Genomic DNA, 13400 nt, shown 5'->3' with positions numbered 1-13400 from the left:
TTACAGAGGAAGGGGCTATTTGGGTTTATTTGGGACTTATGGTTCCAGAAGGTTAGAGTCCATAGTGATGCAGATAGTACAGCAACGTGGCAGTTGGAGCTAGAAGCTGAGAGCTGAAGATTCACATCTAGAACCATGAACAGGACACATGGAGAACACACTCAGAAGAGTGACTCTTTAAACTCCCGAAGCCCACTTCTAGTGAGATACTTCCTCCAACAGAGCCATACACCCCAAGCCTATCGAAACCCAACCACCCATACAGAGCAAACATTCACATGCTAGAGAATCATCTCACTCAAACACAAATACTATGTGCTTTTAAGAGGGAGCCATCACTCAGTGCCAAAGCTGAAAATTTTTATTTTAAAGATTTTATTTATTCTGTATACAGTGTTCTGCCTGCACATATGCCTGAGTGCCAGAAGAGGACACCAGATCTTATTATAGATGGTTGTGTGCCACCACGTGGTTGTTGGGAATTGAACTCAGAACCTATTGACCTCTGAGCTAACTCTCCAGCCCACAAGGCTGAAATGGAATATTACGCAACCCAAAGCACACAAGGGATGGGAGAAACAGGATCCTACTCCCTAACACCTCCAAGCTCTGGTCTGATGTGCTGCTTGGTAAACTATCAGCTTCTCAATTTATCCTTCCTAGGGTTGTAAGCCACCCCGTTTCTAGAACTGGGCCCAGAAAAGGGCATGGAGATGCCAGGGACTTCAAGAGAACCCTTCTGTTGAGATCAAGGACAAAGCTCACCTATTTGATATGAGACACATTTTTAGTGAGTCTGTACATGTGTGTATTTGTGTGTGTGTTTGTGCGTGTGAATGCAGGTGCACACATGCCATGGTGTGCATAAAAAAGGCAGAAGACCACACTGGGTGTTGATCTATACCTTCCATCGTGAGGTAAGGAGTTTCTTTGTTGTTTTTCCAATGTGTAAGCCAGGCTAGGAATTCCTCTGTCTTCACCTCTCATGCCCCCCATAGGATTACAGACACTCAGTACATGTCTGGCTTTCACATGGGTCCTGGGGATTTGAACTCAGGTCCTCAAACTTACATAACAAGATTCTTACCCACTGAGCCATCTCCCCAGGCCTGAGGTACTGTAACACTGACCTTGGTTCTAGCCTGCCTTGGGGAACCACCCCATTTGCCTGGTAGACGGCCTCTATCTAGATCTGAGAGCTACAGAAAAAGCTAGAAGCTCAAGTAGGGCACAGTGGATATGCCTGTAATCCTAATACTCAGGAGGTGGAGGCAGGAGGATTGGAGCAGTTCAAGGTCATCCTTGGATTGTGAGTTCCAGGCCAGCCTAGGCCATGTGAGACTCTATGGCAAAAAGTATACAAAAAAGAAGCCACACTCCAAGTAATGGGTGCTCACTGGGTGCTCGCCTGCAGGTAGCCAGTGTCTCCCTTAGGCAAAGTGAAGCCAGTTGTGACCAGGACACCTGGACATCAAGGAGACCAGCAGGAAAGGCAAGCTATGTGGGGATGGGAAGTATAGGGCCCTGAGTTTTATTTGCATACTACTGACAGAGTCTCTGCCCCCTCCACCCTTGAGTTCCTACCCCAGGAGAAGGAAGGATGGGCCAGCGCCAGGCCTGGACCCTCCCATCTCAACAGCACAGCCACTTCTGTCTTGACAGGTTTCAGCCTCATTGTAGGGGCGTCCATCCATCTCTCAGGTGCTGCCTCCTCAGGGGAGGTTGACGACACAGGTAGAATACTGTTCCCTTCTGAGTGGTCAGTCCACAGGGCTTCTAATGGGCGGGACGGAGCTGGGAAACCTGAGGCTCTGACCAGATTGGTGGTGGGACCTGTGCTGGCAAGGCCTGGAAGGTGAACAGGGAGGTGTCAGCAGGGGTCATCCGGGGATAGGTCGGGCCCAGCATTAGCCTCAATTCCTCCAGCACCTTGAAGTAGACTCGGGCAGGTGGGAAGGAATGCCAAAGTTGGAGAGGCGAAGTTTTCAGGGCCTGAGCCCCCATCGTGATAGGATCTGTCCTACCTGGACCCCCCTCACCCCAGGTCGGGACACACCCTAGACCCTACCAGGCGGGATGGGCTGGTGGCTGACAGATGTCGGCGCTGCGCTCCACAGGAGACAGAGGACCAGAGGTCAAGACTCTTGGGGACACAGCTTTTCTCAGGCTTTGGAGGGAAGATATCCCAGCCCAGCAGACAGTGCTGTGGAGAGAAAAGGTTAGACGCATCTGCCATCCAAAAACACGAGAAAGACCCCTGAGGAGCCACGAGCCTCTCCCTGGGGACCCAGGTATATCTACCCATTCCCAGTCCCTATTAACCTGGCAACTGGCCACCCCAACCCTCCCCAAGATGGACGAGAGGATGTGGGTATTAATGGAGTCCTTTCCACACTGAACTTGGCCCTGAACATCTAAATTGCATGACTTCACTAAACCATCTTCATGACCCCAACATCAAAGATGCTCCCTTTCTACCAGTTTGTAGGGGAGCTGAAGGGTCTTTCCCCTCTTCTCTTCTCCCAATTACAGCTACCCTGTCCTTCACCCAATGTGAGCAGGACGCCCTTTGACTTCCATCCTGACTAGGAAATGAGACGCATGATAGAAACATAAAGGTCTGGGATCAAACCCATCTCTCCAGCCAGCTCCACTCTGCCTCTGTGGCCTGCGTGGGGATGTCTGCATGGCTCTGGGAAACAGCCCTCCTAAGAGCCATGCATATGGCACCCAAGAGCTCAGTAAATAGTGCCCATGTAGACACCCATCTTAGACATCATGTGGGGGATAGGTGACACACCAGCCTAGGTGAAGCCAGAGGCCTGCTAGCATGCAAGAGCCTTGGAGCAAGCTCTCTTCAGGGCTAGTTCAGGATCCTGGCCACACAGGCCAGCCTCTAGCATCTTCGGGCAGGCGGCTTACCCGAGGCAGAGCCAGGGTGTCAGAGGCATCAAAGCTTTTCCGTCTATGAATTCGATAGCGGTGTGGGGGCTCCAGGATGGACAAGGGGATGCTCACCCTGTGCAAGAGGCACAGCATCAAGATCAGCAGAGGCCACGTTCGGTACCCAACTCTAGTTGCAACTGTCCAGTGGGACCTCCAGGGAATTCCAACGCTCTCAACACTCACCTAACCTGCGCGGGCTCCGCCAGAGTCTCAGGTCCCTGTTGGTCCCGGGGTATCCCACATAGGCGGCAAGGGGTACCTGGGTCCACTGGCACAGGAAACAGGCGCCGGTTGACACGGTAACAGTACACACCTGTGAGACCCATGATAAACCACAGTTGCCCCTAAGCCGGGCAATTTGCTGCCAGGGCCTCTGGCTGTCCCTCAACACACAAACCATACCATCCATTGAGGGATCACTCTGGGCCACTTTTCCCCAGCCCCTTTCCTCCCAAAGTCTTGGGTCCACACTCAGGGGCCCCAAGAGCTGTACCCCGCTATCTCTGAAAGCTGCCAGAGAGAGGTGGTTACAAAGGGCAGGACCTAAGCCAGCCGGGCCCCAGCCAGAATGGGTCCCGCACTGCTCAGACACCAGGCTGCCCTCCCCGAGTCGCCAGCTCAGAGTGCCCTGGTGGGAGTGTTCACTCACACTGGTGGCTCTCTTCCACACCACTGCTCTCCTGCAGGCCTGGGAACACAGCTCTGGGGGGAGGGGGCGAGAGAAGATGAGCAGGATGAGTGACAGAGTCCCCTCACCACCCCCCACCCTCCTTGTACACGCCCGCTCACTCAGGGGAGTCGCAGATGCAATCCTCTTTGTTGGCTTCTCGGAACCTCTGAAGCATGGAGAAGAAGGCCTCGGGTTTGCTGGTGACGGGAGAACTAGTGTCCAGGGACCCTGGGGTGGACAAAGCACCAGTGAGGGAGGCAGGGCTAATGGGCTGGGGCCCCACCTGGCCCCAGGACTCTCCACTCACTTGAGGGCCAGCTCTGTTTGAGCACCGGTCTGCCCTGACATAGCCATCCACAGACAACTTTCTCACAGAGCCCTTAACAGAGGCCACACACCCATTTATTCCAGAGACAGGAACTGTGGAGCCCTGGCTGGCCTGGAACTTCATATATAGACCAGGGTGGTCTTGAACTCACAGAGACTGGACTGCCTCCGCCTCTTAAGTGTTGGAATTAAAAATATACTATATAGGGCTGGAGAGATGGCTCACTGGTTAAGAGCATTGCCTGCTCTTCCAAAGGTCATGAGTTCAATTCCCAGCAACCACATGGTGGCTCACAACCATCTGTAATGAGATTTAGTGCCCTCTTCTGGCCTGCGGACACACACACACAGAATATTGTATACATAATAAATAAATAAATATTAAAAAAAATATACTATATACTGTTACTTCAGAGACAAGATCTCATGTAGCCCAGGCTGGCCTCCAACTCAACACTTTTGCCTCTACCACCCAGTACAGAGATTATAGACATATACCTGGCTTACATTCTTTTTTCTTTTTTAAGATTTATTTATTATGTATACAGTGTTCTGCCTGCATGTGTGTCTGCACAACAGAGGAAGGCACCAGATCTCATTATAGAAGGTTGTGAGCCACCATGTGGTTGCTGGGAACTGGACTCAGGACCTCTGGAAGAGCAGCCAGTGCTCTTAACCTCTGAGCCATCTCTCCAGCCCTGCTTACATTCTTACTAGCCGGGAAGAGCAGGAAGCCAGACAAGGTTCCCACTCTGAGGAGGCGATATTCTAAAGGACGAAAGACTAATTAGTCACCAAGGAACTCGGAGATGTGATACTGAATGGTGCCGGGAATCTGGAGGCCAGGGCCAGGGGGCTGAGCGCCACAGGGCAGGAGGCTGCAAGCGAGGTCTGAGAAGGTGACCAGAGCAAAGACCAAGGAAGTCACATTGGCCAATCAAAAGGATAGCCCACTCGGTGAAGAATGCAAGTGCTTGGCATGTGTGAGGAACTCAGGAGCGACAGGATGGACAATGGAGGGTGAGGGTGGAGGGGTGAAGCCTGGAGTCTGAGACATTCGGGGACATGGACCACCAGAATCAAGTCAGCCATGTTTTTACAGGACACATCCTTGAGGTGAGGGAAAGCAGGGACAGTTAAAAGGAGGCAGTGGACTCTAGAGATATACTAAGGAAGAGAATGTTTTAATGCTCAGGACATGAAACATGTAACGGGAGGCAGGTTGAGGCTGGGCCCGAGGTCACAGTCTGACTCCTTAAGTTCACCAAGCTGCCACTTACAGAGATGGGAGGGAGAGCCGCTGCAGGAAGGAGGAGGTGGAAACCAGGACCTCGGTTGCAGAAGTTAGATTACTTTTAAAACTGCATTTTATCTTTATTTATTTGTGTGTCTAAAACACTTCTTTTAGTGGGGTGTGGTGGCATACACCTTTAAACTTCGTCTTCGGGAGGCCGAGACAGGATCTCTGTGAGTTCAAGGACAACCTATTCTATATGGGTAGTTAGTTCCAGGATTACCAAGGGCTACATAGAGACCCTATATCCAAAACCAAATATATGTGTGTGTGTGTGTGTGTGTGTGTGTGTGTGTGTGCGCACTTAAGGTAGGGCTGGAGAGGTGGTTCAATGGTGAAGAGCACTGGTTGTACCAGGCAGTGGTGGCGCATTTCTTTAATTAATCCCAGCACTCGGGAGGCAGAGGCAGGTGGACCTCAGAGGTCCAGGCCAGCCTGGTCTACAGAGTTTCAGGACAGCCAGGGCTACACAGAGAAACGCTGTCTCGGAAAACAAACAAACGAGCACCGGCTGCTCTTGCAGGGATTCAGTGCCCACCTCCCACACTGGCTCACAACCATCTACAACTCCAGTTCCTGGCTCTGATGTCCGCTTCCGGCCTCTACAGGTACCAGACATGAACGTGATGCAAATACATACAGGCAAGCACACACACACACACACACACACACACACACACACACACACAAATTAACAGTTAAAATTAAAAACAAAAAGCTAAAATGGCAAAATTTCTGCAGCATGCATTTTAGCGCTCAGTTGACAGCAACGAGGCAGAAGAGGCTGGAGGGAAGACAGGAGCCCGGAGGTGACAGGAGAGGAGCAATAGCGTGAAGATGTTCCCACTAGGGTTGGGCAGGGGCCTGGCCTCTATAAACGCTCAAATATCGAGCAGCCCTGATTCACTCATTCATTCAGCTTCATGGGTATCCGGGCTATGATTAGCCCAACCCCACCCCTCACCTGCAATCCAGTCATAGCCCAGGTATGGCTGGAAGCGCCACCTGCTCTCAGGCATTGCAGACTCTTGGGAGAAGGTCACTTTGGGCTGAAGAAGTAGACAAGGAGGACATGGGCTGGAAAGGCAGGCCTGGCCCAGAGGCGGCTCCGTTTCAGGGGAACAATACACTGGGTATTGACTTAGACTCCAGGTTGGCGCCAACCTCAGCTGGGGAGCTCAGAAATGGGAAGGTAAGTTTGGTCCCACTTTGGGTGTGGCTTTGAACAAGCCTAGGCTCCAAGCCTCAGTCCTCCCACCTGACCAATAGGGTTGCCTCCTTCTTCCAAAAGGGCAAAGATGTACTAGCAATAACTGGACACACCTTACTGGATCTCCTAGAGGCCTCACCTCCTACTGGGAGGCTTGTCCAGGAACAGTCTGTCAGACAGGAAGGGAAAACGGAGGCCCAAAAGCTCCCCAGGATTTCCAGGTGCTCCTGAGTTACCTTAGATGGCTTGCTTGGTCGTGACAGCATGGACTTTGGAACCTGTGTCTCGTGAAGTCCCAGACCTTTTGGTGGCCTCTTCAGACCTTCAGTGGCTAGCAAGGGTACTGAGGGGGGCTGCCGTTCATCCTGGGGCTCCTGGTGTTGGCACGTGACAGATGGCAAAGAGTCCACCCTGTAGCTGTCCTTGCCATAGAAGGACCTATCAGATGTGGCTCCTCGGCGACCGTCCAGTGGGTCCCACTCCTGTCTTTTGTCCTGTGAGCTCGGGGCCACCGAGGAGCTGGAGGAACTCTCTTGGGACAGTGGCATCTCTAAGTTGCCGCTGCTGCTATAGTCCAGGTTTGACTGCAAGAAACAGGTCAGGTTACTCAAGCAGCAGTCTGGCCAGTGCCCAGCCACTCAGGTTCACTCTGGACTCATAGGTCTTCATTCTGCCGTGGCCTCTGGGTGTCCCAGCCCAGTCCCTTCCTCCCATGGCCTCAGTTTTGCAACGTCGGTGAAATGGGTGCATTGGATAAGATAGACCCTGGAAGTGTGGACACAGTCACAGGTGGTAGGCAGTCTTTTCCTCACCGCCTGGGCATTACCAAGGGGGTCACCTACCTCTGACGCTGCTCTGGCCACTGACCGACACATGGCATCGTGCCCAGCCCACAGCTGCTTCAGCAGCCCCAGGCTAAGCAGCCGAAGCTGAATGGGGTCTTTATTCTCTGCCATCTGGGGCATGGGTCTCAGCTTTTCACAGCTTGTCACTGGCTCTGGGCTGGATGATACTCACAGGAGATGCTCAGGCTACGTTCTACCTGAAGTCAAAGGATCAATGACAAAAGATGAGGGAGGGAACCTGTCCCAGAGGCCTGAATTCAAACCAGGACTCTCCTGTACTCTGCAGCCTCACCCTGGTTACTTAACCTCTCTGTGCCTCTTGTCCTAACCTGATAAACATGGCAGCATAGAGTTACCCTACCATGCTGTCACTAGGGCGACACAGGACAGTGCATGTTAAACGCTCAGTACAGCACTCAAAGAATGTCCATCAGTACCAAGCCAGCCAGGATGTCTGGCAGGTCTCCAACATTCTTAATTCCCATCTGTTTTGTGTGCCAACTGTGCTATTTCTTCCCCCCAAAGACCACGCCTCAGAGTGCTGTGGAAGGCTGTTTTTGAATGATTATGGACAACAGGAAAATGCTTGCCTGTTAAGAGACTAAAACTCCCATTGGGCCTTCCTTAGTTATCTGACCCCTGGGCCTGTGAGATGGCTCAGTGGGGAAGGGTCTTATAGCCAAGCCTGACAACCTGGGTTCAGTTTTCAGGGTCTACAGGGTGGAAGGAGAGAGCTGACTCCATGAATTGGCTTCTTATCTCCATACATGTGTCATGGCATGCGCCTGCTCATATAGACAAAAAATGTTTTTAAAATTAATCTCATTCCTAGCCGGGAGGTGGTGGCGCACGCCTTTAATCAATCCCAGCACTCAGGAGGCAGAGGAAGGCTGATCTCTGTGAGTTCGAGGCCAGCCTGGTCTACAAGAGCTAGTTCCAGGACAGGCTCCAAAGCTACAGAGAAACCCTGTCTCAAAAAACAAAAAAACAAACAAACAAACAAACAATTAATCTCATTCCTTTGTCATACAGAAAGAGACTGGTACAGAGTGCTAATTCAAAGCCTAAGAACTTATGTTATCTGGGGCTGGCACTGAGCCCAGGCCCTGCAGCAGTAAGCTTGTTCGCTGACACAAAGCGGCCCCCAGCCACTTTTTGATTTTTTGCTCATGTACCCCAAGGTCACATAGCTAGTGTCAAAGCAGGGTTTGAACTAACCTGTATGTTCCTGGTTGTTGCATAGCAGCTACTACCCCTGACATCCAAGCATCTCCCTCTTGGTGGGAGGTGAGAGTCTCCTCAGAAAGTTGCAAGATTTTAAAGTTGCTTTAAACAATGGCTAGGGACAGAAATCTGGAATGGAGCCACCTGCAAGCTGTACAGGGGTGAATCAGAACCCACACTAGGTGTGTGTGTCAGCGGTGCAGCTGCCTGTCTTTGGGTCACATAAGTTCCTGAAGTGACCCCAATACACTCATTGGTTCACCCATGAGCGACCCAGCTACACCTGGATGGAATAATTTCTTTGCTCTCTTAGCAGTGCTCTGGAGCAAACAGACCTTTGTTGACATATGACTCCCGACTAAGGGTCTGCGCTTAGGGAAGCCTGGCCCTGACAGGGCTGGTAGGTTCCTAGAAACCTCCCTCTTCTCCAGGCAACTTTGGTCCTTCAGAGGTCCAGCTCAGGAGCACCTCCTTTGCTTCTGGAAGGGGTGTCTGCAGTGTAAGGAAGGGCTTCCCACTTTTAGAACCACAGGTCCAGACTCCACCACCAGCACCGGAGTTTTTACTCCGGGTTGGGTCAGAACCCCTGCTCTGTCCCAGCCCTGCGGCCCCACACGTTCCCGGGGACTCGGGTCTCCATGCAGTCTGCAGTGGGGAGCAGAGCAGACCCCAGCCTGTCACTCCCGCGCACCCAGGCAGGGTGCGCATCGGACCTGGAAAAGGCGCTTGCCCCTTCTCTACCTGGTCTGGCCGGGTGCAGGCACATCTCTCTGATCCCAAGATCAGAGCCGCTTAGGATAAAAGGACTCGGACGCCCTCCACGGGGAAGCCGAGGTCCCCAGCAGCCCGGGGATCCGCCTCCTCTGGGTGGGGCCTCGGATGGTTGTCCTAATTGGGTAAAACTGGAGCGGGGCCTCCGCCAGCTGTCCTGATTGGCCAATTGGCGGGGCAGGACGTCAGACAAACGTTAGTGCGCATCCGGAAGCGGCAGTTTCAATTTGGGGGTGAGGCTAAAAGCCGCTCATTGCTGATTTGTTGACTGAAAATGTCAAGTCTGCCAACTTGAATTTTACTGAATGGAAATCACCGGAACTACAGGTTCCGATTGGTCAGTGTGGCCCAGCTACGTAATTTCCGGATGATTGTGGAGCTGTAAAAGGCTGCGAATAGGCGGGACAAGTGGCGAGGGCAATGCATTCCATCTTTCAAGCTTTTTTTTTTTTTTTTTCTTAAGAGAAAGTCTTTTGAAGCCTAGGCTTGCTTCGGACTAAGGGCTCCTCTCGGTTGGTGGGGGAGGGTGGATTTACAGGCGTGCGCTGTTAGGCCTGCTTTCTTCAACACTTCAAGTCTCTGTGAGGTGCCTACTTTGTGTCTGACGCCCTGAAAGGCAAAGATTTAAGAGTGGAGACAGAGGGAGAGAAAATTACCATATAGATACCAAAAATCTGGTCCGGTAAAATATAAACCAAAATTAGCCGGGCATGGTGGTGCACTCCTTTAATCCCGGAACTCGGGAAGGCAGAGGCAGGCGGATCTCTGAGTTTGAGGTGAGGTAAGTTCCAGGACAGCCAGGGATACCCAGAGAAACCCTATCTCAAGACAAAATTTAATGTAGCTCAGACTGGCCTCGAACTTGCTATGTCATGAGGATGGCCTCAGATTGACTCCTTTCTTCTTCAGCCTCTACCTCCTGTAATACTGGAATTCCAGCCTATTCCAGCATACAGAGTGTGGAACTGAACCCAGAGCTCTATGCACGGAAGTGTGCTACCTTAGTGTTTTTAACGGCTCTGTGTCTTAAACGCCCCTGGCTGCTAGCCGTTCTCCGTTCTCCTTCCTCCCTGTCACAGAAGGCCAGCCGCCCCAGGAAAAGGTCTAGACTGGAGGACACTTGAAATAAGCATCCGGGAGCCGAGCAGTGGTGGCGCGCATGCCACCCTTAATTCCAGCACTTGGGAGGCAGAGGCAGGTGAACCTCTGTGAGTTCAAGACCACCCTGGTCTACAGAGCGAGTTCCAGGACAGGACAGGCTCCAAAGCTACATAGAGAAACTCTGTCTCGAAAAAACAATATAAATAAATAAATTAATAGAAAAGAAAAAGAAAGGAAGCATCCTGGAGTTTAGTGTAAGGGGCCTGCTTTGCTCTCACTGTCTTCATTCAACAAGCACAATTCACTGATATTGCAAGTGCCCGACAATTCCGTGCCAGCTCTTGGGGAGAGCGGGTGCATGTAGCTGGTGCACACCTTCAGTCCCAGCACTCAGCAGGCAAGGACTCAAGACCAACCCGGTCTACCTAATGAACTCCGGGGCTGCATAGTGAGATACTGTCTCAAAACAAGACAGAATTTATCATGTTAAAGGCCAACCTGGTCTACAGAGTGAGTTCCAGGGCAGCCAGGGCTACACAGAGAGACCCTGTCTTGAAAAATAAAAAAATAAAGAAGGCCCTCTCTTTTGACCATGTGGGATCTGGGGTTCAAACGCAGTTCATTAGGCTGGGGGGCAAATGCCTTCACCTGCCGAGCTATCTCTACCCCGACAACCCGGATTTTTAAGTGTTCTGACACTTAAAACAGATAAAACAACAGATACTTTATTAAAAAAGATGGACTCATAAAAATGAAGGAAGGGGAAAGAGGAATATTAGTACTGCTCTTATGTAGCATGATGTGCCTATCCAACTGCCTTCTTATTTACGTACATAGATTATTGCTGCTGTCAGCCTTGGTGAGGGGAGCTTCCGTTTCGCTACTGAGGAAGCCAGTAACTGATCAAAATGCCGAGAGTTCAGTGACTGTTGCTGTGTTGTAGTGGCTCAATGCTCAACCTTAAATGGAAGAACATCAGACATCTTATCACCCTCTCCAGCGCTCAGGAAACAATACAGAAGAGGGAGCCGAAGGAGAGAAAGAGCTGGAAGAAGGGTCAAGGGTTATGGAATCTGGTATGACATGGCTGTTGCCATCTTGAAAGCAGAATGGCTGATGGCTTGTGTGGCCATCACCTTTACAAGAGGTGGAGCCCACTAATATCCCTCATGGAAGGGGAAGGCATGTGAGGCAGCGGAACTGCAGGGGACCGGGAGACTCCAGTGGCACAGCTTCCTGTAAGTTATTCATGTTCCTGTAAGCCCAGTTAAACTCACTGCTTCACCAAGCTGGACTCGAGCGGAACGGTTTTGCTGGTCCATCTGAGACCAGTGCTTTCTCCTGTCTGAAAAGACTTCTCAGAAAATGTCATGCAATTGTTATTGGCTTTTTCTGGAAAGTAAGCATGATGTAAAGATGTTGGTCAAGTTAGTAAGTTGTGGACCTGTGATGATTGGAATTGGTTGTCACCTTGACTGAATAAGGGGACATCCAGGACTGGTGAGATGTGCCTGTTTGTCACTGGGGATGTTTTCGGAGAGGAGTGACATGGAAGGCCCCACCCTTGTGGTGGGCAGCACCTTCCAAACTGCAACCTAGACGGAAAACATTGTGAGAAAAACAGTACCAGAAAAAACTGTTCTGAGTGCTTCAGTTGTCACTGCTGATATCATCCTCCGGCTTTGTTGGCCCTTCAACGCGGATCTGATACCAGCCACTGTACAGGGAGCCTCCAGGCTATCAGGACTGCTGCGCTTCCTTCCTTGGAGCAGCTACCAGATTCTCAGCCTCTCCAGCATGCGCACGACCACTTCGGGCCACCCAGCTCCATTGTGTAGCCAGGCTAATCAATCCCCTCTTACAACACATGTGTACATTCAGTTGCTTCTGTTCCTCTAGAGCACCTAATACAAATGCTCAACGTAACACTACCACTGAGGCCTGCCATGCACACCCCTGTCCACCACGGGCACTTCTAGCGCCAGCTCCCATCCTAGTGTGGCTTCTTCTCTTTGCCTGGGATCTGCTCACTAAACACATACACTAAAATCACAAGATATCAATACATAGATATTCAGCCAGGCAGTGGTGATGCATGCCTTTAATCCTAGCACTCAGGAGGCAGAGGCAGGAGGATCTCTGTGGGTTCAGGGTAGCTCGTCTTCATAGTGAACTCAAGGCTAATAAGGCTACATAATGAGAAAGAAAAAACAAAGCAAAAGGGGTAGAGAGATGGCTCAGTGTTGACGGCCTTTGCTGCACAATCATGACAGCTGGATTTTGTATCCCAGAATCTACATAGCAACCCTAACACACACACACACACACACACACACACACACACACACCTGCTTTAAAAATACACATGTACACATTGTAGTGTTTTGAAATCTGACCCTTTTTGCCATTCCTGTTGTAAGCACCCTAGTTGAGGGCACTTTCATGCCCTCCTAGAATGCTGCTGTCATTGCCTGGCTGGTCTCTTTGCCTCCATCCTCAGTCACATCCGACCACATTATGTCCTAGAACTGCGGCCGCCCACAGGCTTCCAGGAGCGCTTGAGCTCCCCAGAGTCCTGGACGGCAAATGTGCAAACACTAGAGCAGCCCTCACAGAGCCCAAACACAGCAGCTCCTGAGATGACTATTCTGGAACACATGCATATCCTGTGATACACACCAGGTAAACTGCCAGCTCAGGAAGAACGGCAGCGCTTGTACACAAGGGGGGAGAAGGGGCTGGATCTGAAGAACCAGGCAAGAACTGGAGGGATTCTGGATGCCTGGGGTGTGGCACACGCTCAGCTCCAAGTGCAAAGGTCATAAGAGGTAAGGGTAGGAGAGGGGCTGGGGGCACAAATCTGTCACTGTGGTGAGGAGATCAGGGTCTCGGAGATTCAGACAGAAAGTGACGGATTGGTTAGAGTATGGTGTCATGGACTCGATGACCCCTCGAGTTTGTGGTCTGAGAATCTGGAAAGATGTAGTTACCATCAGCTGAGCTCAAGAGTTT

At 51.3% G+C, this 13400-nt stretch overlaps 1 protein-coding gene across 2 annotated transcripts; it reads right to left on the bottom strand.

Annotated features, from left to right (window-relative positions):
* Nucleotides 1-407: 407 nt before the first annotated feature.
* LOC121441799 (migration and invasion inhibitory protein) lies at nt 408-9294 on the bottom strand. Of its 2 annotated transcripts, XM_041643109.1 has the most exons (11): nt 9258-9294; nt 8511-8667; nt 7290-7489; nt 6684-7031; nt 6202-6286; nt 3736-3844; nt 3596-3648; nt 3130-3259; nt 2923-3019; nt 2069-2203; nt 408-1848 (listed from the first exon to the last, which is right to left on the bottom strand). In XM_041643109.1, exons 3-11 carry the CDS (start codon nt 7410-7412, stop codon nt 1777-1779), a joined length of 1152 nt encoding a protein of 383 aa, XP_041499043.1. In that variant the 5' UTR covers nt 7413-7489; nt 8511-8667; nt 9258-9294; the 3' UTR covers nt 408-1776. The 2 variants fall into 2 exon arrangements, with proteins under 2 accessions (XP_041499043.1, XP_041499041.1); XM_041643107.1 differs by lacking the exon at nt 9258-9294 and having other exon boundaries at nt 8511-8797.
* Nucleotides 9295-13400: the final 4106 nt, after the last annotated feature.

Source organism: Microtus oregoni, unplaced genomic scaffold (genome assembly GCF_018167655.1).
Source record: "Microtus oregoni isolate MIOR12 unplaced genomic scaffold, Mior012 000081F_ref0000091, whole genome shotgun sequence".
Classification (NCBI taxonomy): domain Eukaryota; kingdom Metazoa; phylum Chordata; class Mammalia; order Rodentia; family Cricetidae; genus Microtus; species Microtus oregoni.
The sequence above is the reverse complement of the archived record's forward strand: the minus strand, read 5'-3'. Positions and strand labels throughout refer to the sequence as shown.

Excerpts from the sequence above, each read along its gene's own strand:
- LOC121441799 (XM_041643109.1), bottom strand. The coding sequence starts at position 7,412 with ATGCCCCAGATGGCAGAGAATAAAGACCCCATTCAGCTTCGGCTGCTT. Across the intron at positions 3,845-6,201 it reads GGGCTATGACTGGATTGCAG|GGTCCCTGGACACTAGTTCT; the intron begins GTGAGGGGTGGG and ends TGTCCACCCCAG. Across the intron at positions 3,020-3,129 it reads GCGGAGCCCGCGCAGGTTAG|GGTGAGCATCCCCTTGTCCA; the intron begins GTGAGTGTTGAG and ends CCTCTTGCACAG.